The sequence below is a fragment of the Heterodontus francisci genome, chromosome 35 (genome assembly GCF_036365525.1).
Source record: "Heterodontus francisci isolate sHetFra1 chromosome 35, sHetFra1.hap1, whole genome shotgun sequence".
NCBI lineage: Eukaryota > Metazoa > Chordata > Chondrichthyes > Heterodontiformes > Heterodontidae > Heterodontus > Heterodontus francisci.
This window is the reverse complement of record NC_090405.1, coordinates 43,174,557-43,195,787: the sequence shown is the minus strand read 5'-3', so window position 1 is coordinate 43,195,787 and position 21,231 is coordinate 43,174,557. Positions and strand designations below refer to the sequence as shown.

Genomic DNA, 21,231 nt, shown 5'->3' with positions numbered 1-21,231 from the left:
CAGATTTACTTATTTTAATGATGACTTGGTGAGTGAGGCAATAGGGCCAGTGACCTGACATCATCTCTTTCAAGCATCTTCACAATGTTAACTAATACCTTGCATGATTTTGCATCCTTAGAAAAGCTTGATGTCTTTATCAGAAATAGGTAATTAATTTATGGCAGCATCTGCAGAGAGAAACAGCTAATATTTCAGGTCTGGAACCTTTCATCACAACTGTATCAGAAATATTAACGCTGTTCCTCTCTCTATAGATGCTGCCGGACCTTTTTTGTTAATACGTTTGTGGGATGTGAGCATTTCTCCAAGGCCAGCATTTATTGCCCATCCCTAATTGCCCTTCAGAAGATGATAATGAGCTGCTGCCTTGAACCGTTGCAGTCCATATGGCGCAGGTACACCCACAGTGCTGTTCAGAAGGAAGTTTCAGGATTTTGATGCAGCGACAGTGAAGAAGAGGTCAGAGGCTGGGTATTCTGTGGCAGGTGACTCACCTGTAGACTCCCCAAAGGCTTTCCACCATCGACAAGACACAAGTCAGGAGTGTGATGGAAAACTCTCCACTTGCCTGGATGGGTGTAGCTCCAACAACACTCAAGAAGCTCCCAGGACAAAGCAACCCGTTTGATCAGCACCCCATCCACCACCTTAAACATTCACTTCCACCAACACCGATGCACAGTGGCAGCAGTGTGTACCATCTACTAGATGCACTGCAGCAACTCATCAAATCATCTTCAACAGCACCTTCCAAACCTGCGACCTCTACCACCTAGAAGGACAGAACAGCAGGCGCATAGGAACACCAACACCTGCATGTTCCCCTCCAAACCACACACCATCCTGACTTGGAACTGTATCACCGTTTCTTCACTGTCGCTGGGTCTAAAACCTGGAACTTCCTTCCTAACAGCACTGTGGTGTACCTTCACTGCAGTCATTCAAGAGGCAGCTCACCACCACCTTCTCAGTAGCAATTATGGATGGGTAATAAATATTGGCTTTGTCATCGTCCCTCACATCCCATAAATAAATTTCAAAAAAGATTCCTGTCTTTGCTGCAGTGTGTGCTGTTGGTTAATTGTGCAGTGTGAAAACTTTGAGTCTATTTCACATTTCTGCTAATGGAAACTAATAACCATGATTTTTTTTCTTTTGATTATATGCAGAACATTGCATATACCCCAAACGTATTTCCTAAATTATCACAGATCACACTAAGCAATCATTAATAGGGGGTTGAGAATAAAATTACAAAGGGGTTTTTTGATAGGGTAGATGTAAAGAAGGCTTTCCACTTGTGGTGAAGTCCAAAACTAGAGGTAATCATTATAAGATATTTACTAATGTAATGATTAAGGTCTGATACTGTTACAAACCTGTGTTATTTCCTTCTGATTGCCTTCTGTGTGCAAATGCTGTCAGTTTTTGACTGGTTGAAAAGTGGCGTTCTTCCTGATGTACTGCTGTTCCTTGAAAGGTTTCTCAAGTGTTGCCGTAAATTCACATGAAGCATTTTTAACCAATTTGGTCTCCTCCATCTTGAATACCGTCTTTTGGTGAAACAAATATTATTATATTTTCAAATATGTTTGGCGTAACTTTGGCCAATTCAGAATTTTAGGAATGATTAGCCTCTTTTTTTTTGGTATCGGGATAAGGCAAGTTACAGAAAAAAGTCTTAACTAAAGCTATCTCCAGACTATCAAACCTGAGACCAAATTGAACGTGCTTAGCTTTCTCAAGGTAAATGACATGCTTATTTTTAACCCCTCTGTCTCTTTTTAAGACTGTGCCCCTGTGATGTGAACCCTGACTTGCAAAGTTATTGAGAAACTATAATCTTTTGTTATTTAAGTGGCCACTCAGGGCCACTTAAATAGAAAATCTGAACAATGGCCATCTCATGACACAACCTCCACCTCTTCTCCAAAAATTGTTCTAGGCAGTCAAAGAGGCTGATTTCAACCTCTAATAAATATTTTGGGCTCTGAAAATTGAACTACTTCTCCTGACTAGAATGCCACTTTTCACCCAGTCAAATAATATTTAAGAGAAAATATTAGTGCTGTCCCCATCGCTTATGGGGTGTGTTGGTTTGCCCGCTCTACATGGTGAATGGGTAAAACCAAAAGTTACCACTTAATTGAGCCACAAGTTCATTGAAGCAGTAAAAGTAACAGTGGAGGCAAATTATGCCAATGGGCATTTTTATTAAGCTGTAGCCTGGAATTTTTAGATTCGATATCTCTTATTAATTCGTTACTCCAGGTGTTGAAGGACGGAAACGTGGCCAAACGAACCGGGTCTCCATCATACAGAAGAAAAATGAGTAAGTAAACCGCAGGCAATTGAGAGATGACCGATTGCGGTCTTCAAACATATGAAGGGGTTTGATAGGGTAGGCATGGAGAAGATGTTTCCACTGGGTGAGGGGGTGTGTGGCATCCAAAACTAGGGGCCATAAATGTAAGATTATCACTGATAAATTTAATAACCAATTTAAGAGAGTGTGGAACTCGCTACCAAAAAGAGTAGTTGAGATAAATAGCATTCAAGGGGAAGTTAGGTAAGTACATGAGGGAGAAAGGAATAGAAGGATGTGCTGATATAGGATTAGGTGAAATAAAGTGGATGCGGGCTCATGCGGAACATAAGCACCAACCTATACCTGTTGGGTTAAATTGCCTGTTTCTGTGCTGTACATTCTGTGTAATTCTGGGCACTCGCTATACACTTTATAACGAAGCATAGAGCCCAAAAGATTGACGTGGTCACTCCACCAGCGGAAGTGCAGTGGAGTGGACCTCCTACCAAATTACAGGGACTGGCTCATCGGCACACATGAGGTGGGTGGCCCATAAGCGTGCATCAGTGGTGATCTACCAGAAACTAAATCAGAACAGCATCACACCATTCTGATGATGGAAGAGAGGTCCAGGAAGAGCCCAGCTAAAATGAATTTCTCCTTCCTGCCTTCCTTCCAATTCATCTGTTGGGATTTTTCTAAATGTGGTTAATCCCCTCCAGGATTGCTTATCTCTGGCTGCACAGGTATTGTGATCACAGCAGGACTCATGCCAGCTCTCTGCTTTCCACAGAGGCCCTGAAAGATGGTATTGCATAGCATTCCTCATGTTAACCTGAGATTTGTTCTAGCCGTGTTACCTTGACATGTGGTTCAGGGAGCTTGGGAGGTAGACAGAATGATAGACTTTCCAATTGGGGAGAGGAAAGGACAATCACTCATGTAAACATAAAGACTCCTGCTAGAACTGGGCTGAGCCCCATTTTCCAGTCCATCAGCTGGCAATCCACCCATGATCAGGTCAGAAGTTTGGATTCAAAGATTTTAAAGAGAGATATTTGGTTGGGTACATGTATTTTATTAATTTGAACTGACCAATTTGTTTTAATAACTCAACTGTATCTTTGTTGGTCTGTAATCTCTCCAGCGTGTGTTGCAGGTTGGGGTATGAAAAAGCCTGTTACTTCATTCTGCCGTTATTAAGGTATTCCTTGTCTCAGTGCCAACAGATTGGGTGAGCACATTACAACAGCAAAGTATTTTATCTTGGGTGCAAACTTTGCTTTCGCAATGTGCCGCGCCTAATTGACTGGCACTCACTCCTCCTATCTCCATTGACATACTCAATGCTAATGGAGCAACACATTTTTTTTAAAAAAGTGGTTTTCAGCCAGGTTCCTTGTTGAAGGAGGTCATGAAGAGTTGAGAACCCTTTCAAGAGGGGAGGACAGAAATATGCACTAAAAAATTTAGAACTTTTGTATTGTTGTAATTATACTCCCATACTCAGACATCAATAAGAGATGCCTTGCACCTTTGTTAAACTATTTTTCAATTGCATCATTTGTTTCCTGGCATCCAATCTAAGTTTGTTTTTCAGTTCATTTATATTAGTTAAATTTCTAAAAAAAAAAATTCAGAATTTCCTATCACCTCCAAAGTTGAATCTTGTCTTGGGACTGTATAATTTTTGGTGTGTCGTCTTATATTTCACTCCCATGATAATGGGTGCCCTACCCTTTACTCATTATCCGGCTCAGACGGAGGTTGAACATAAATTTATGAGAGAAATAAAGAAGCAGAAGGTCCCTGGTCTGCCTAAACCTACAGGAAGCCTAGGGATTAAAAGATAATTATTTAAATACAGTTGATCATCTCCACAATGTTATCTTAGGGTTGTTTATCCAAAATGTATTGCACATGTTATAGGGGTGTGTTATGTAGCCTCTCGGTCAGAGAGGAGATCGCTAGGCAACAGTGCTTTAATATATCAGAACATGCCACTTTGAGGGGTTAGTAGCACTCTCACTTTTGAGGCAAACGGTTGTGGGTTCAAGCCCTACTCTACAGCTTGAACACATAATCCAGGCTGACTCACCAGTGCAGTACTAAGGGAGTGCTGCACAGTCGGAGGCGCCGTCTTTGGGACAAGACAATAGTCAAGCTTAATTTGACAGTGGGTGTAAAAGACCCGGCAGTACTGTTCAAAGAAACGAAGGGAGTCTCTATGTGTACTGACCAACATTCATATCTCAACCAACATCAGCAAAATGGATTAACTGATCATTCATCACATTTTCTGTTATTTTTGGGATCTTGCTGTGCAAAATTTGACTTCAATATATTTCTGTGTAATAGCAATGGCTATACTTGAATTCATTGGGTATGAAGTACTTTGGGATGTTTTGAGAACATGAAAGGTGCTGTTATAAACACAAATTCATTATTTCTCTTGTGCAAATGTTGTTTGTCTTGTACGTTCAATATCCCCCCGCGTAAAGCTGTTAAAGCTTCTTTGGATAGCAGCTGGCAAAGTTGCTTTGGCATGGGGTCCAGATCGTGCTAGATTTTCCCTTAAGCCTTAAAAATATCATTCTCTGACTTTTTCCAGAGCACCAAAAAGCACGATAAACCAGCTAGAAACCAGCCAGCCAGAAACCTCAAGCCCAGAAAACTTTGTCACGGATCTGCGCAAGCGGTTTGGCAAGAAGTAAGACGTAAGATGTTAGCTATATAAAGCAGCGTCAGGAATATATTGTGTTGTTAATTCAGCTGACGTTACAAGTTGCGGTTAGTTCAGAACCAAATCTTCACTGAAGTTTGGTCCAGGGAACAGCATAAGGGGAGATGGTGGCATAATGGTAATGCCACTGCAGTTCAGGCTAATGCCCTGGGGACACAGGTTCAGATCTCACTATGGTAGATGTTGGAATTTAAATTAAATTAATTAATAAAATCTGTAATTGAAAGCTAGTTTTAGTAATTGTGCCATGAAATTGTCATCAATTGTTGTAAAAACCCACCTGGTTCAGTAATGTCCTTTTAGGGAAGGAAATCTGCCATCCTTACCTGGTCTGGCCTACATGTGACTCCAGACCCACAGCAATGTGGTTGACTCTTAACTGTCCTCTGAGATGGCTCAGCAAACCGCTCGGTTGTCAAGGCCAATCAGGGATGGACAACAAATGTTGGCCTTGCTGGTGACATCTACAACCCATGAAAGAATTTTTTTTTAAAAGCCAAAGTAAATTGCAGTACTCTGAAAACTATGGGATAGCCTTCCTGTGTTGCTTACAAAATGTATGTACAATTCCATTCTCATGTTTTCCACGATTTTTCTGTGCAAAATTTGAAATGCCTTTTCTTTATATATCTTGATTTGGCTCTGCACCATTTTAAAATCATTAGCCAGAATTATCAGTAGGAAATTGCAGAAAAGCAAGTGAAAACCCAAGACATCAGTTTATTTTTTTTCTCAGTTGTTTAACATTTTTTTTTTAGATCTGTTGATTTTTAAAGTTATTTCCCTTCCCTGCTCCCACCAAAATTCTCCCCGTTCTCAATGAAAGGTACTGACTCTCACTGGGGTAAGATACACAAAGGCAGGATTTTCTATCCGGGACTGGAAACAGAGGTCAGGGCTGGTTCCAGTCCCAAACCCTTCCCCGGGGGGCAACAGTCGCTCATTGTGATTTTCATGGGCGCACCTTAATTAGCAAGGGGATAAGTTTTCTGTCCAGTTAAGGACCACAGGCAGGCTCTAGATGCTGGAGGACCAATCAGAGGCTTTCCAGCTTGAAAGGAGCAGTAGGCTGCAATGGGAGGTAAGTAAGAGAGAGGGCGCTTCAACATGGAGGCGGCCTCTCTCTAACCTTTTTAACTTTGAATTTAGAAATGGCTTTTGGAGCCATGTCACCACTGTGCGGGGTGCCAGGGCTCGGGGTGGGGGGAATGGAATCCCCTTTACAGGGTGGCCTGTGGTTGCTCCTGCACCCAAGCAAGCAGGAAGAGCCCCTAGGCCTGCCTGGAGCACCGGCCACATGACCTGCTACCGGGAGGCCACCTCCAGGCACTTAAACTGGCCACTGCTGCTTGTGGGAACCTGAAGGCTGACTGGAAAATTCCAGTTGGCCTCCATTAGGCCCTTAAGTACCATGAGGGCTACCTGCTGCATGCTGGCTGGTAGGCCTACCAACCCCCGCTCCCCACCCCCCGAATTCTACCTCCGCAAAAAAATGGCCCAGAGGCGGGATGGAGCGAGGAAGACGGCGGTGCAGTGGTAATATCACAGTGAGTGAATGTGAGTGAGCTAGTAATCCAGAGGCCCAGGCTAATGCCCTGGGAACACCAGTTCAAATTCCGCCATGGCAGCTGGTCGAACTTAAATTCAATTAGTTAACAAATTCAATTGATTAATAAAAATCTGGAATTGAAGTCTTGGTAACGGTGCCATGAAACTATCACCGTTAGTCGTAAAAACCCATCTGGTTCACTCATGTCCTTCAGGGAAGGAAATCCGCCGTCCTTATCTGGTCTGGCCTACATGTGACTCCAGACCCACATCAATGTGGTTGACTCTTAACCGCCCTCTGAAATGGCCTTAGTAAGCCACTCAAAGGCAATTAGGGATGGGCAACAATTGCTGGCTTTGCCAGCAATGACCACATCCCAAGAAAGAATTTTTTTTTAAAAATTATCCCATTGCTGTTTGTGGGAACTTGCCGTGCATAAATTGGCTGCGCATTTCCTCCATCACAACAGTGACTGCACTTCAAATGCACTTCATTGGCTCTAAAGTGCTTTGGGATGCACTGAGGTCATGAAAGGTGCTATATAAATGCGGCGCAGTGGTTAGCACCGCAGCCTCACAGCTCCAGGGACCCGGGTTCGATTCTGAGTACTGCCTGTGCGGAGTTTGCAAGTTCTCCCTGTGTCTGCGTGGGTTTTCGCCGGGTGCTCCAGTTTCCTCCCACATCCAAAGACTTGCAGGTGATAGGTAAATTGGCCGTTGTAAATTGCCCCTAGTGTAGGGAGGTGATAGGGAATATGGGATTACTGTAGGGTTGGTGTAAATGGGTGGTTGTTGGTCGGCACAGACTCGGTGGACCGAAGGGCCTGTTTCAGTGCTGTATCTCTAAATTAAAAAATTAAGTCTTTCTATTCTGTGGGTTGTGATTTTTTTTTTCTGTTTATGTTTCAGATCTTCTCAAATAATGGGTAAAGTTTTCGCAGAAGCAAAACGGGAAAAGTATAGCAAAAACAAATTTCAACAGAAAATTCAGGAATTGAGGCAATATATTCTAAACCATCAACGTCAAATTTTTTGTAGCATCATCTGCTTCGGTATTACTGCGGGTGTCTTTGTTGAGCGTGCTTATTGTAAGTACCACGTTACGCTTGCACAGTGACGTGTTCTAGAATTAAGAGACTGTACCACCCTAGGAACAGGAGGAAGTCACTCAGCCCCTTGGATTTTTTCTGCCACTCAATTAGATCATGGCTAATCTGTGCCTTAACTCCATTTACCAACATTGGTTCAATATCCCTTAATGCCCTTACCCAACGAAAAAACTTTTTGAAACAGTTTTGAAATTTTCAGTTGCCCCCCCCCCCCCCCCCGCAGCCTCAACAGCTTGTCGGGGGCAAGAATTCATATTCCCAAAGAACCCTTTGTGTGAAGAAGTGCTTCCTGACATTACCCCTGAATGACCTAGCTCTAACTTTAAGCTTATACTATTTTGATTTGGACACTCTCACCAGAGGAAATAGTTTCTCTCTATCTACCCTATCAAATCCTTTAATCATCTTAAATACCTCAATCAAATCAACCCTTAATCTTGTACATTCAAGGGAACACAAGCCTGGTCTATGAACCTCGTAACGTAACCCTTTTAGCCCCGGTATCATTCTGGTGAATCTCTGCTGCATCCTCTCCAAGGCTAATATGTCATTTTTGAGGTGTGGTGCCTCAGAACTGAATGTAACACTCCAGGAGCTGGATTTTACGTTCCCGCTGCCAGGAGCGGCGGACAAAAAAAATGGCAACACGCACGTGCGATCTAGCTTGCGGCGGCTCATTATAATATGCTGTCCACTTTTTGAAATAGCCATCCACAGGTTTAGTACTTGCGAGTATATCTCTTAAGCAATTGCTTATATGTAAACAGATATAATGTTCTGGACATGTTGAACTGTGATGAATAAATTGATTGTTTATGACAAGTTGATAAATGCACCCTTTTTCTTCAGACTATGCAATGTTAAGAGAGCACTCTGGAGTGCCACAGACCACAAGAGTTGGTCTCATCATTGCCCGCGGATCAGCAGCCGCTATCTCCTTCCTGTACTCGTACATCCTTCTCACCATGTGCCGGAACCTCATCACAGTCCTGCGGGAAACGTTCTTCAATCGTTACATTCCCTTTGATTCAGCCGTGGATTTCCATCGTTGGGTTGCGATGGCTGCTGCCTTTTTCTCAGGTAAGAAATGTTATAATACTGGGTGCACCAGTGAATGGAGACTCTGCTGACAGCAACCTTTGTTTAAAAAGGAACATCGATAAAGATACCATGATAGCTCAGTTGGTAATTACCAGTGGGAAGTTGGCCAACATGAAATCAAACAGAAGGGTTCAAGGCTCCATCCCCAGCTTGTGCTAAATTAGCTTATCTCAGCTGGGGCAGTAGAAGGATCGCTGTCACTAACCTTAGCACCCGTGATCGGGAGGGACAACGATCTCTGCTCCTGATTTCTGTCCAGTGACCCCAACTTGATGGTGGATGTTGATGAGGGCAAGATTAGGTTGGTTTAATGGCCCCAAGATCATCGCAGTCAAATGTGATCCTGTTCTCACCTAACCGGTATAGAGACACTTAAAGCAGTTTCTTTCTTTCTTTTTTTTCTTTTGGGCCTCCTTATCTCGAGAGACAATGGATACGCGCCTGGAGGTGGTCAGTGGTTTGTGAAGCAGCGCCTGGAGTGGCTATAAAGGCCAATTCTGGAGTGACAGGCTCTTCCACAGGTGCTGCAGAGAAATTTGTTTGTTGGGGCTGTTGCACAGTTGGCTCTCCCCTTGCGCCTCTGTCTTTTTTCCTGCCAACTACTAAGTCTCTTCGACTCGCCACAATTTAGCCCTGTCTTTATGGCTGCCCGCCAGCTCTGGCGAATGCTGGCAACTGACTCCCACGACTTGTGATCAATGTCACACGATTTCATGTCGCGTTTGCAGACGTCTTTATAACGGAGACATGGACGGCCGGTGGGTCTGATACCAGTGGCGAGCTCGCTGTACAATGTGTCTTTGGGGATCCTGCCATCTTCCATGCGGCTCACATGGCCAAGCCATCTCAAGCGCCGCTGACTCAGTAGTGTGTATAAGCTGGGGATGTTGGCCGCTTCAAGGACTTCTGTGTTGGAGATATAGTCCTGCCACCTGATGCCAAGTATTCTCCGAAGGCAGCGAAGATGGAATGAATTGAGACGTTGCTCTTGGCTGGCATACGTTGTCCAGGCCTTAAAGCAGTAGTCACCGGATATCAATTAGGATGGTCGATTTTGTTTTTTCTCTCCTGCTTTGAGGAGCTGAGACCAATTACACTATCAGTTATGCCACCCAATCAGTCAAACCTGGAAGCTACAAATTGGATCCGTGTGGATGAGCTGCTCGCTGCCTTAAACAGGCAAGCCATCAGGAAGTATCCTTAACACACAGTCACAGCTCGAGCCCAATTTTAACTCTATGAATGAATGGGTTTTGAATGAGTGAAAAACGGGCCCGAATAGATTCTGTAATCAATGCAATCCCAGTAAATTGATGAATTCCTTGCATAATAATAGCCATTAGAGGAAGCTCAAGTCCCATCCATCTGAATTAGATCTGAATTTCGGTCAGTGGTGAGAAGTAAATGTCTACTTCACTGCATCACTCCGCCTTCATTGGTTGTGGATTGTGAAACTCGAAAGTGTATTGTATTTAATTACACAGCATATTTGTTTGACTTTCTTTGCAGTACTCCATAGTGCAGCTCATGCAGTCAATATCTACGCTTTCTCTGCCAACCCACTCAGTGTTCTAGCCTGCCTATTCCCTGAGGCAATCCACGACGATGGGTAAGTTGAACTATTACTAAATAAGAAAGAACTTAGAACATAAGAAATAGGAGCAGGAGTAGGCCATTCAGCCCCTTGAACCTGCTCCCCCATTCAACAAGATCATGGCTGATCTGATTTTGGTCTCAACTCCACTTTCCCGCCTGTTCTTATAACACTTGAATCCCCTATAATTCAAAAATTATGTCTAATTCAGCCTTGACTAAGCCTCCACAGCTCTCTGGGGTAGAGAATTCCAAAGCTTCACAAGCTTCTGAGGGAAAAAATTCCTCCTCATCTGTGTCTTAAATGGGCAACCCCTTATTCTGAATCTATGCCCCCTAGTTCTAGATTCCCCCATGAGGGGAAACATCCTCTCAGCAGCTACCCGGTCAAGCCCCTTCAGAATCCTATATGTTTCAATATATAGCACCTCTCACAACCTCAGGACTTCTCAAAGCACTTCACAGTCAATGAAGGACAGTTGAAGTGTAGTCACTGTTGTAAATGTAGGGAAACACAGCAGTCAATTTACACACAGCAAAGTCCCATCACGAGATCTCTTTTCAGTAATGTTTAAGCACAGAACAAATCCTTCCACTGGAGGAGATAGTAATGATAGATCGAAATTGGAGCTCAAGCTTCCCTTAAATTAGACTAGCGAGCTGTGGAAGGCTGCTGGGCTTTCCCAGGCATTTCACCAGTTAAGCTGACATCAATATCGGGAAGCTGCTACACTGGCAGCAACCCTGGGTAGATCTGAGAATCAGGAGATGGGGCCGAGTGGGAGTCAACATAAATCTTTAGGATGGCTGTGGAGGCACGAAGGGCAGACCTCCACATTCAGCTAAGTATTTCCCACAAAGCTTAACCTTTTTCTCGGTGGAAGCCTCCTTGTAAGGACCTCTACTCTGGCCACATGTAGAGCTGGGTTATCCTGAGCACAGCAGGCTTGCCGGCTGCTGTGTTTGGGGGCTGCCCAATTTTGGTAAGGAGTCCCAAACCAGGCGTTAGGACCCCTATTTACGTATACAAAGGGTCTAACGCCTTTTTCAGGCATGGACCCTGGGCACCTATGCTGGAGCCTTTACCAATATGGCAGGGGGCACATGTTCAGTGTTAAATGTGTGTTTGCACACCGCCCGTCACTTTGGCACCCATTTGAACACCTGCAAGAAGGAGAAATGCCACTGAACTTCTAGCTCTAGCAGTGATTGGTATTAGACAGTCTGTAATGGTTCATGATTGGAGTGGCATTAGGCAGATTGCAATAGCTCGTACTTGGAATATCAAATGGATTGCGATGTTTCCCACTACAACACTACCTTTGATGTATTCAAGCTAATGACTCATGATGTCTCCTTTTTCCTGTAGGTCTGAAATTCCCCTGAAGTTTTACTGGTGGTTCTTTCAGAATATTACAGGTACTTGCACCCTCCTCAGGACTAAATTTTATAAAAGATTTGGATACAAAATAATTAGTCTTTTATCGAGGCAACCAATTCTCAACCAAGTGACCATTCTTGGATAATGAGTCTTTGTGGGAAGCATCAAAACCAAGCTTGTCCTGTCCCTGTCCACAAACATGTACTTTCCATCACCTAACCTTGATAGCAATCTGCACTGCAAACCTTGGGTAATTTTCTTTCTCTCCCTTGACCGAGGATGCTCACGTGAACTGTAATTACTCCAGTTGAGATCAGCTAAATTAACACAAGCCAGGGATTGAACCTAGTACCTTCTAGATCTGTATGTGTCCCTAGATCTGTGTTGCTGAATGAAATGTATGTAACAATATCAGTATCAGATACCTGAAACCAAGATGCAGTCAAAGCTCAGAGAAGCACTCAAATTACACAACAATAATAATTAAATTTCTCCTTGTCGTCATCTTTATACCACCTCTGAGTGAAATGCTAGTTTAACAATAGTTAGTGTTGTAGTGGACTATTTGGAGCTACAGACTCTCATCTATTGGAAATTGAATTAAAACTATCCTGAAGTGTTTGAACTTGTAACCATGCAGTTAAAGGGAGGGAGAGAGAAAGTGGATATTTTGGCCACGTTAGCTTGGGTTGGATACAGCTCCCCTTGTTTTATTCCTTTGCTCAGCCTAGTGCCTGTCAGTGCTTCCCTTTGAATCCAAAAGACTTGCAAAGAATTAACAACCGCTGTCGGGAACCTCAGATTTGCTCAGCCGTGCATTAGTGAAGAATAATCCGTCAGGTGGAGCATTAATAACTGGTCTTTTATTTTTCAGGAATGACCGGAGTTCTTCTCCTTTTTGTCTTCTCATTTCTACACGTCTTTGCCTTGCATTATTTCCGGCGCATTAGCTTTAGAGCGTTCTGGGTGTCCCACCATCTCTACATAGCAATATACATCTTGGTAAGGAGATATCTTTACAAATTCACATTGGCATCTACAATCCCTAGTGAAAAATCTGGTTGGAGCCGAAGATTAGATTAATTTAAGGTAATCATCTGAGTATGAGCTGGTGGCAGTGAATTTTTCCTACTGCCTGTGCATATATACAATGCAGCAATAAAGTTACTGAGGTACGAGATGACCAACCCAGAGGTCATGGTAAGTTAATAGATCTGGTCACTTGTGAACTGGCACCAATAATAAACCTTACAAGTTGCCAAATTGTCATTAAGAGAACCCCATGGGTTCTTTGATATCCTTCAGGGAAACGTATCTGCTACCCCTACCCGAGTTGACTCCAGTCCCACGCTACGCAGTTGACTTATAAGTGTCTTCTGAAATGGCCTGGTAAGCCAGTTAGTTGTCAAAACAATAGCTGTAAAAGCCCTCACTCCCATTTTCTCAGGGCATTTAGGGATGAGCAAAATTATGACCTTACCAGTGTCAGCCATATTCTGGAGTTAATTAAAAAATTTCCAAAAATTATGGGTACATTACCTACGTTTTTCAACTTGTGCTGCTAACGTGTTTGACTGCCAGCATCTGTTTGAAAAGCGTAGCCCATTGTTCAATCTTTAAAATGTACTATTGTACAATTTGATTCATTATCCATTTAAGTACTTCTTTTTGCATTTTCATCGTTATTACTTTCTCTGCTTGTTTTCTCTTCTCCCTTTCCCTCTCTGGGAAATGGTTCACATGTGCCAGCTCCATGCATCCCTCAACACAGTGGCTATTATTGAAATAAGGTCCTCACGGGCGCATGTTGACATGCTACTTGACTGTAGTGGCAATGGAGGCAGCAATCCAATCTCGTTCTCAACTGACACAAGCAGGGGTTACAGGATAGTGATTGCAAGCAAGGACACTGAGCAATTTTCCCCCAACCCAGGGCCATTGGCACTCACTGCAGTGCCCCCAAGGAGAATAATTAACATAGCCTTGAGAATTGAGCCTAGGGCTTTCCTGGACTGTATGGGTCAACTACTCACTCGATTAAGTTCCAGAGCCACTGGAAGCTTTGTTTTATTATTCAGTAGATGGGACCATTCCCTTGAAATCATTTTTGCATCAGGTGGGAAGGTTCCCCTTTTAATACTTGAGCAGTGATTAATCTGGTTCTTCCCTTTTTAGTCCAGGGGGTGAATTTGCAACTCACTTGGCAATAGTTAATTGCATGAACTCTTATCAAAGTCCGTAAAGTGAGTAAATTTGCTGTAAATTCATGTAGACCTTTTCAGCTAATGTTAATTTTTTTTTAGTGCTTTGCTGTTAATTGGCAGTAACTAAACTACCAAAATTTTATTTCAGTGTAACTAATATTGATTTCCATGTTACAGTTTGTGAACTGGAAACAAACAAAAGGGTGTTTCAGTCAAGCAGGAACTTCCTTGAGCTGTGGGCAAGGGTCCTAGAGTTTCCAAGAACCAGCAGCAAAAGATTAAAGATCTAAGAGTTTATTTATAGCTGCCCAGGCCCCCAGTATCACAATCAACAACCCCCGACGCATTATTATGTCCGCTTGTTTTGCAATACCAAAGGAATCAGGAATTGGAAAATAAGCTAAACAGTATGTGGGAGCCAAACAGTGCCAGGTAAAACTTAGTGCGGACAAGTGTAAAATGTTGAACATAGAAAAGATTTTCATGCAGTCTCAGAGAATTTTAGCAGCCAGTGCAGAAGTATTTTGGCCACAACATTTACAGAGACAATATCATTTTTCTATCCAGGATGTGGTTGAGGCAATATTGACACAATACAGAGATGTGAACATGGAAAAATCTCAACTTTATCACTTTCCATATATTATATTCCTTTTGTATTTGGTGTAATGATCTATACCATTTTAACAGGTTACTTTGAGAGTTAAAGGGCAATATCACTCTGTTCAAGATTTATTTACCAGCTTCATTTGGAACAGTCAAGAAGAAAACAGCCATATTTTATGAAATTCTCCCCCTAAACCCATCCACCTCCATCTCCCTCTCATCCTTTACGATCTTCCTCAAAACCCACCTCTTTAACTAAGCTTTTGGTCAACTTCCCAATCTCTCTTTCTTTGGTTTGGTGTCCATTTTTCTCTCTCGCACCACATTGAGGGCGCTGTATAAATTCAGTTCATTGTTGTTGTTGAATCTCCCGTGTTGTTCTACCGGGGTATGTTGTTAACAGACCAGAAGGAATGGCGGTATTGCACTGGTTGCTGCGTCCGGTGACAATATAAACATATTCACAAAGAATTGTTCACGGTGTCACTGCACAAAGACTTCTTCCCCCCCACATATCCAGAGGCTTAAGTTTTTTTGAAAGCAATTTTTTTTTCAAGTGTTATTGAAGTTTTTGTGCCTCACCAATGTCACTATGTCAGTTTCTGGGGAAGGTTGATGCAAATTCTTTACATCTGCTGCTGATTGCACCTTCCTATACATTTTTTTACGTTATGGAGCCAATTTTGCTCATTCATTCTCCGAGGGAACTAGTAGTCATGGCAATAGTAGGATATTGCCTATGGTTTTCTGTCCAAATATTCATTTATCAAATCATGCCTTACTGCACAACTTACTGGATTTCACCCTGAAAAATATAAGTAAAAAAATGAGAGGTCAAAATACATCAGGGATGGAACGTTACACTGTTCTTATTTAATTTTAATACATTACATTTATTAATTTGGTGCATTGTCCTTCAATTCAAATTAGTGGATAGTGATCCCCCATTAAAATATGGCATCTGGCATGATCGACACCAATCCACGACAGACCATATTATTGGGGAAGTCTTGTGGTATGCTTTATTAAGTAATAATGCTCTTTGTAGTTTTTGTTCCTTTGTATAGGAGACCACCAAGTTTGAAAAGACTAGGAGAGATAAATCAATAAGTAGTGAATAGGTGGCATCAAGATTGGATTTTACAGTCTGTTGGTTGTAAAAGGCAGGGGAGCCTGAAGGGGATAAGAAATTTAAGAGATTTGAAGTCATGGGAAAGAATGGATTAGTACCAGCTGGTCCAATAATTCTCAACTTCAGTACTGCAAAGATGCGTTGAGGAGGAAGAAGATGGCGTATTTAGAGCTCAAAAGGAATGAGAGAGGAAAGGACAGGTCACCCTAGTTTTAGCGATGTAAGCAGACAAGACATGTTGTGATGGGGAGAGAGACAGTGGAGGTTAAAGATGAAAGAAGGCTCACCATTGAGGAACGTGAAAGCATAAATGAAGGGGAAGAAACCAAACCCGCTTTACCAACAGGCATTTTTATGTCTTCTTGAAACAGATACTTTTACACGGCAGTGCTTCTCTACTTCAGCCGCAAAGATTCCACGTGTATTTGATAATTCCTGCCCTGATCTTTGTGGGAGATAAATTCGTCAGCTACAGCAGGAAAAAAATTGAGATTGCAGTTGTCAAAGCTGAGCTTCTGCCATCAGGTAGGACTGAAGTCCCCCAAGCTACTTTCATGTAGTATTTCAGAGCAATCCAATTTGTCCCATTTTACTGATTTTTCTTTAAATTGATGTAACGCTGTTATCAGTTAAATTGATTGTAAATGTCAGCCTGGCTCAGCTCAAAAGATTGCGACTTCAAGTACTGGTGCCAATATTCCCTCTAAGCTGTGTGTACGCATTGAAATAAGCAGGTTGCGCACAACAAAGAAATTTTAGAGGAACTGAATTTTCCCAGCTCTGGGGTGGCAGGGTGGGGGAGGAAAATAGCAGAGAGCCTCATCGGGACAGCTCCCTGACACATTCCTGTCGCCGGAGAAGTTTCCTGTTGGCGTGGGGGGGGAGGAGGAGGAGGAGGTGCCAACAGGCCAATCAGCTGTCTGCTCAACGGAGGTGGGCAGCCGATTGCTCCAATTAGGAATGATTTTTCATGCTCGCGGGCATTTTGCTGGCGGTGCAGTGACACCACAGTTGCGTGGGGAGGCCGCCAGCTCAATGGAGGCTCCATTCCCTCAAAGACAGGGCCGCGGCAGGGAGGGCTGTCGCCGTGGCTCCAACGCTACTGCCAGAAGGGTTTCTTCTCCGATCGGAGGGGCCTGCCTTTTTGGCCCCTCTAAAATATTTAATTATTTGTATGCCTCCATGGGCGCCTCCATTTTGAGCCACCCTCTCGATCTGCAAACTGCCTCAGCAGCGCCCGCCTTTCCCGATGGGGGCGCCGAGGTCTGGCCCTCTGGATCAGCAGCATCGGATGGGGGGGGTGCTTCCCGCCATCCCTTAATTGGACAGCGAGCTTGGAGGCAGCCAATAAGGAGCTGTCTCTGGGAATATTGCTGAGCCGGTCTCACTCCCGGCAAGTGCAGGCTCGGGACCCCCATTTGGCCCTGACGTCGGGGTCCCCAAGCCTGCAGACAAATTCAGGCCTCAGTGTCTGTATCAAATACAACCTGATCAAGTGGAGCATAGTTGGATGTAGATTGAAGCCCCCTGTACTCTGCAGACATCTCAAAAGAAAACTCCACCACTGGACCAATGCACCAATTTTACATTCCAATCAGCTTGTGGGCTCTCTGTGTTACATTTGTCACTTCAGACTAACTTAGCTGCACTTTTGTCTTACAGCCACTGACAACTGTGCTGAGGCATCTTAATTAAATTTGCAGAGAATGCTTCATTGACCAAACAAGACTTTCATCCCTTTTGCAATAGGTGCTGTGAAAATGTAGCTTTTGTATCTGAAGAAGACACCAGCGAATAAACCATTGCTTTTTTTTTGTAGCTGTTACTAACCTTGAATTCAAACGTCCCAAAGATTTTGACTATAAGTCTGGTCAGTGGGTACGCATTGCAAGCCTTGTTTTGGGAGCAAATGAGTATCACCCCTTCACCCTGACCTCAGCTCCACATGAAGACACCCTCAGCCTTCACATTCGGGCAGTAGGGCCATGGACAATCCGGCTACGGGAAATATATTCTCAGCAAAATATATCGCTTCTTGGCAGATACCCAAAGGTAAGGAAAGGATAGTGGTTTATTTATTTCTACCAACAATAAATGTAATTTTACTAGTTAAAGGAGTTAATTGTAGGTGGGGGATTTTCATTCTAATGTATCATCCTCATCAGAAAGAAAGCTCCTGCCAATTATGGCATGGTCTTCCTTTCCCATCATCTTCAATGGCAGCTTGGCTCCGTCGACAGCACCTTCACCTCCGCTTCAGAAGATTGTGTGTCCCCCCCACCCCCTACTTAAAAACCTGATCAGGTAAACTAGGCTGTCACTTCAATGAATGCTGCTTTGTTGGAGGTTCCATCTTTTGGATGAGGTATTAAACTGAGGGCCCTCATCTGCTTGTAAATTGTAAAAAAAAAAACTCATGTAATTCACTAGCTGCATAGTGCTCTGCGGCATCCTTAGGACATGATAGGCAATGTTTTAAAGAAATGAGTGTTTGAGTCAGAATCATGGAAAATAAAATTAGAACCAGTAAAAAAATAAAATGTATAAGCACAATTCTTTCTTTGTCTGTCTGCCTGACTGTGGACATTAGTAATGGGACCAGTCATTGAGTATCTCGACTGCAAATCTTGCAGTTGCCATCTAGACAGCTAGAAGTTTTTTTTTTATTTCCAAAATATACTTTATTCATAAAAATCTGTAAAAATTACATTGCCAAACAGTTTCCAAACAGCACCAAAAAATACAAACATTTCAAGGGAGATCAGTTTCCTTCAATACTGTCATGAGTTTCTTCCCAACCCTTCCGTTTCACAATTGTCATGTCAATTACAGTTTTACATTTACAGCAATTCAGAATATTAACGATACAGTTCGAGGGGTTTCCCATGGATCCAGCCCCTCAGTCCAGCTTGGTGGGGGAACCTTACACTGTGGTCTTTCCCCATTGAGCCTTTGCTGCGGCTGCCCCAAGCTTTTGTGTGTCCCTCAGCACGTAGTCCTGGACCTTGGAATGTGCCAGTCTGCAACATTCGGTGGTGGACAACTCTTTGCGCTGGAAGACCAGCAAGTTTCGGGCAGACCAAAGGGCGTCTTTCACCGAATTGATAGTCCTCCAGCAGCAGTTGATGTTTGTCTCGGTGTGCGTCCCTGGGAACAGCCCGTAGAGCACAGACTCCTGTGTTACAGAGCTGCTTGGGATGAACCTTGACAAAAACCACTGCATTTCTTTCCACACCTGCTTTGCAAAGGCACATTCCAGGAGGAGGTGGGCGACCGTCTCTTCCCCACCACAGCCAACGCGGGGGCACTGCGGAGGGGGCGAGACTTCGGGTGTGCATGAAGGATCTGACGGGGAGGGCCCTTCTCACCACCAGCCAAGCTACGTCTTGGTGCTTGTTTGAAAGTTCTGGTGATGAGGCATTCCGCCAAATGACTTTGACGGTCTGCTCGGGGAACCATCCGACAGGATCCACCGTTTTCTTTTCCCGTCGGGCCTTGAGGACATTCCGTGCAGACCACTGCCTGATGGACCGGTGGTCAAAGGTGTTTTCCCGCAGAAACTGCTCCACGAAGGATAGGTGGTACGGCACCGCCCAACTGCACGGAGCGTTCCGCGGCAATGTGACCAGGCCCATCCTTTGCAACACCGGGGACAGATAGAACCTCAGCACGTAGTGACACTTGGAGTTTGCGTACTGGGGATCTATACACAGCGTGATGCAGCCGCACACGAAGGTGGTCATCAGGATGAGGGCCACGTTGGGTACATTTTTCCCGCCCTTGTCCAGAGATTTGAACATCGTGTCCCTCCGGACCCGGTCCATTTTACATCCCCAGACGAAGCGGAAAATGGCTCGGGTGACAGCCACGCACGCTAGAAGTTGCTACTCTGTGAGTCACATTATCTACCTGGATAGTGAGGAGAAAATGCCAAGCCCAAAGTACTCCTCTCTACATGTACCTCCTTTAACCATTGGCGGACCGGGGATGATTTATTTTACCAGATACAATTGTTCTACTAGCATCGCACACAAGATGACATTCTCTGTTTGTTGGAAGCTACTTTCCTCATGGCCATAGAGTGATACAGCACAGAAGACCGTTCAGCCCGTTGTGCCTGTACTGGCTCTTTGGAAGAGCTATGCAATTAATCCCACTCCCCTGCTCTTTCCCCATAACCCAGCAAATATTTTTATTTGTATGGAAACATAGGATGATGCAATTTTTTGTCAGACTTCTGGATTACTAGTTCAGTAACAATATTTAGACTGCTCCCATGTATAAGCCGGTTCCACTTACAAGTGGGATTAATCCACTTTTTTTTGCTTTATCTCGTTCAATTCTACGGCAGTGGAATTTTGTAGAACGGTAGTCAAGTGCTCTGCAAAATTCCATCACGACCTTTTGTCATTTTGTCCTACAACTTGGCGCATCAATCGCCCATTAACAGCAAGCGATGAAAGCTTTAGAATGTGATCGCAGATGATTGATAAATGCAAATAAACTGATGGGTCAGCTCACTACAGTAGAACGTATTATGCTAAGATATTTCCAATGAGGTATCTAACTGCCAATGCTAAATAAAGTTTGCTTTTTTTAAAATTAAACTAACCGTATTATACATAAGAATAAATGATTCCAAGATCCCAATTTTGTATCAATTAGTAACGGGTTGGAAGGACATACTGTAAAAATGTACTTTTCCAGTTGTTATTTTCCACCCATTTACATGCTAGTGGGCTGGGAGTGCAACATTTTGTTATGTGTGTCCCTACTTGTCAGACATGACTCGGTTGGTAGCGCTCTTGCCTCTGAGTCACAAGGTTCTGGGTATAAGTCCCACTCAGGGACTTGAGCGCAAAAATCAAGGCTGACACTCCAGTGCAGTACTGAGGGAGTGCTGTGCTGTCGGAGGTGCCATTTCTCAAATGTGACATTAAACTGAGACCCCGTCAGCCCTCTCAGGTATACATAAAAGAACCCATAACTCTATTTCAAAGAAGAGCAGGGGAGTTATCCCTGGTGTCCTGGCTAAAATTTATCCCCTCAGTCAACATCACACACACATTATCTGGCCATTGTCACCTTGCTGTTTGTGGGAGCTGGCTGTGTACAAATTAGCTGCCCTGTTTCCTATATTACAACAGTGGCTACACTTGAAAAGTACTTCATCGGTTATGAAGTGCTTTGAGCCATTTGGTGGTCATGAAGGGCCACTCTTTCTTCTCTTTCTTCTTACCCATTCCACAAGTAGAACAGCACTGACCAGAAGCTGGTTGTAATCTAGGTCAGTCTGGATACTCTTTGTTGAATGGCTCACCTCAAAGCCTCTCACCCACCATCTACAAGGCTAAAGTCAGGAGTGTGATGCTATACTCACCATTCACCTGGAAGACTTCAGCTGCAATGACAACAACAACTTCTTTTGTATAGCTCTTTAAAATAATAAAACATCCCAAGGCACTTTACAGGAGCATTATAAAACAAAATATAACACCAGGCC

General features: G+C 43.6%; 1 protein-coding gene across 1 annotated transcript in view; it reads left to right on the top strand.

The window, feature by feature from the left end:
- LOC137350485 (dual oxidase 2-like) overlaps positions 1-21,231 on the top strand; it is a 100,300-nt gene that overhangs the window by 65,179 nt on the left and 13,890 nt on the right. The window contains exons 22-30 of the mRNA XM_068015135.1: positions 2,275-2,335; positions 4,923-5,021; positions 7,512-7,690; positions 8,561-8,791; positions 10,322-10,421; positions 11,775-11,824; positions 12,661-12,788; positions 16,100-16,253; positions 17,548-17,780. Coding sequence (XP_067871236.1) covers positions 2,275-2,335; positions 4,923-5,021; positions 7,512-7,690; positions 8,561-8,791; positions 10,322-10,421; positions 11,775-11,824; positions 12,661-12,788; positions 16,100-16,253; positions 17,548-17,780 — 1,235 coding nt within the window. The remainder of the gene's footprint in view (positions 1-2,274; positions 2,336-4,922; positions 5,022-7,511; positions 7,691-8,560; positions 8,792-10,321; positions 10,422-11,774; positions 11,825-12,660; positions 12,789-16,099; positions 16,254-17,547; positions 17,781-21,231) is intronic.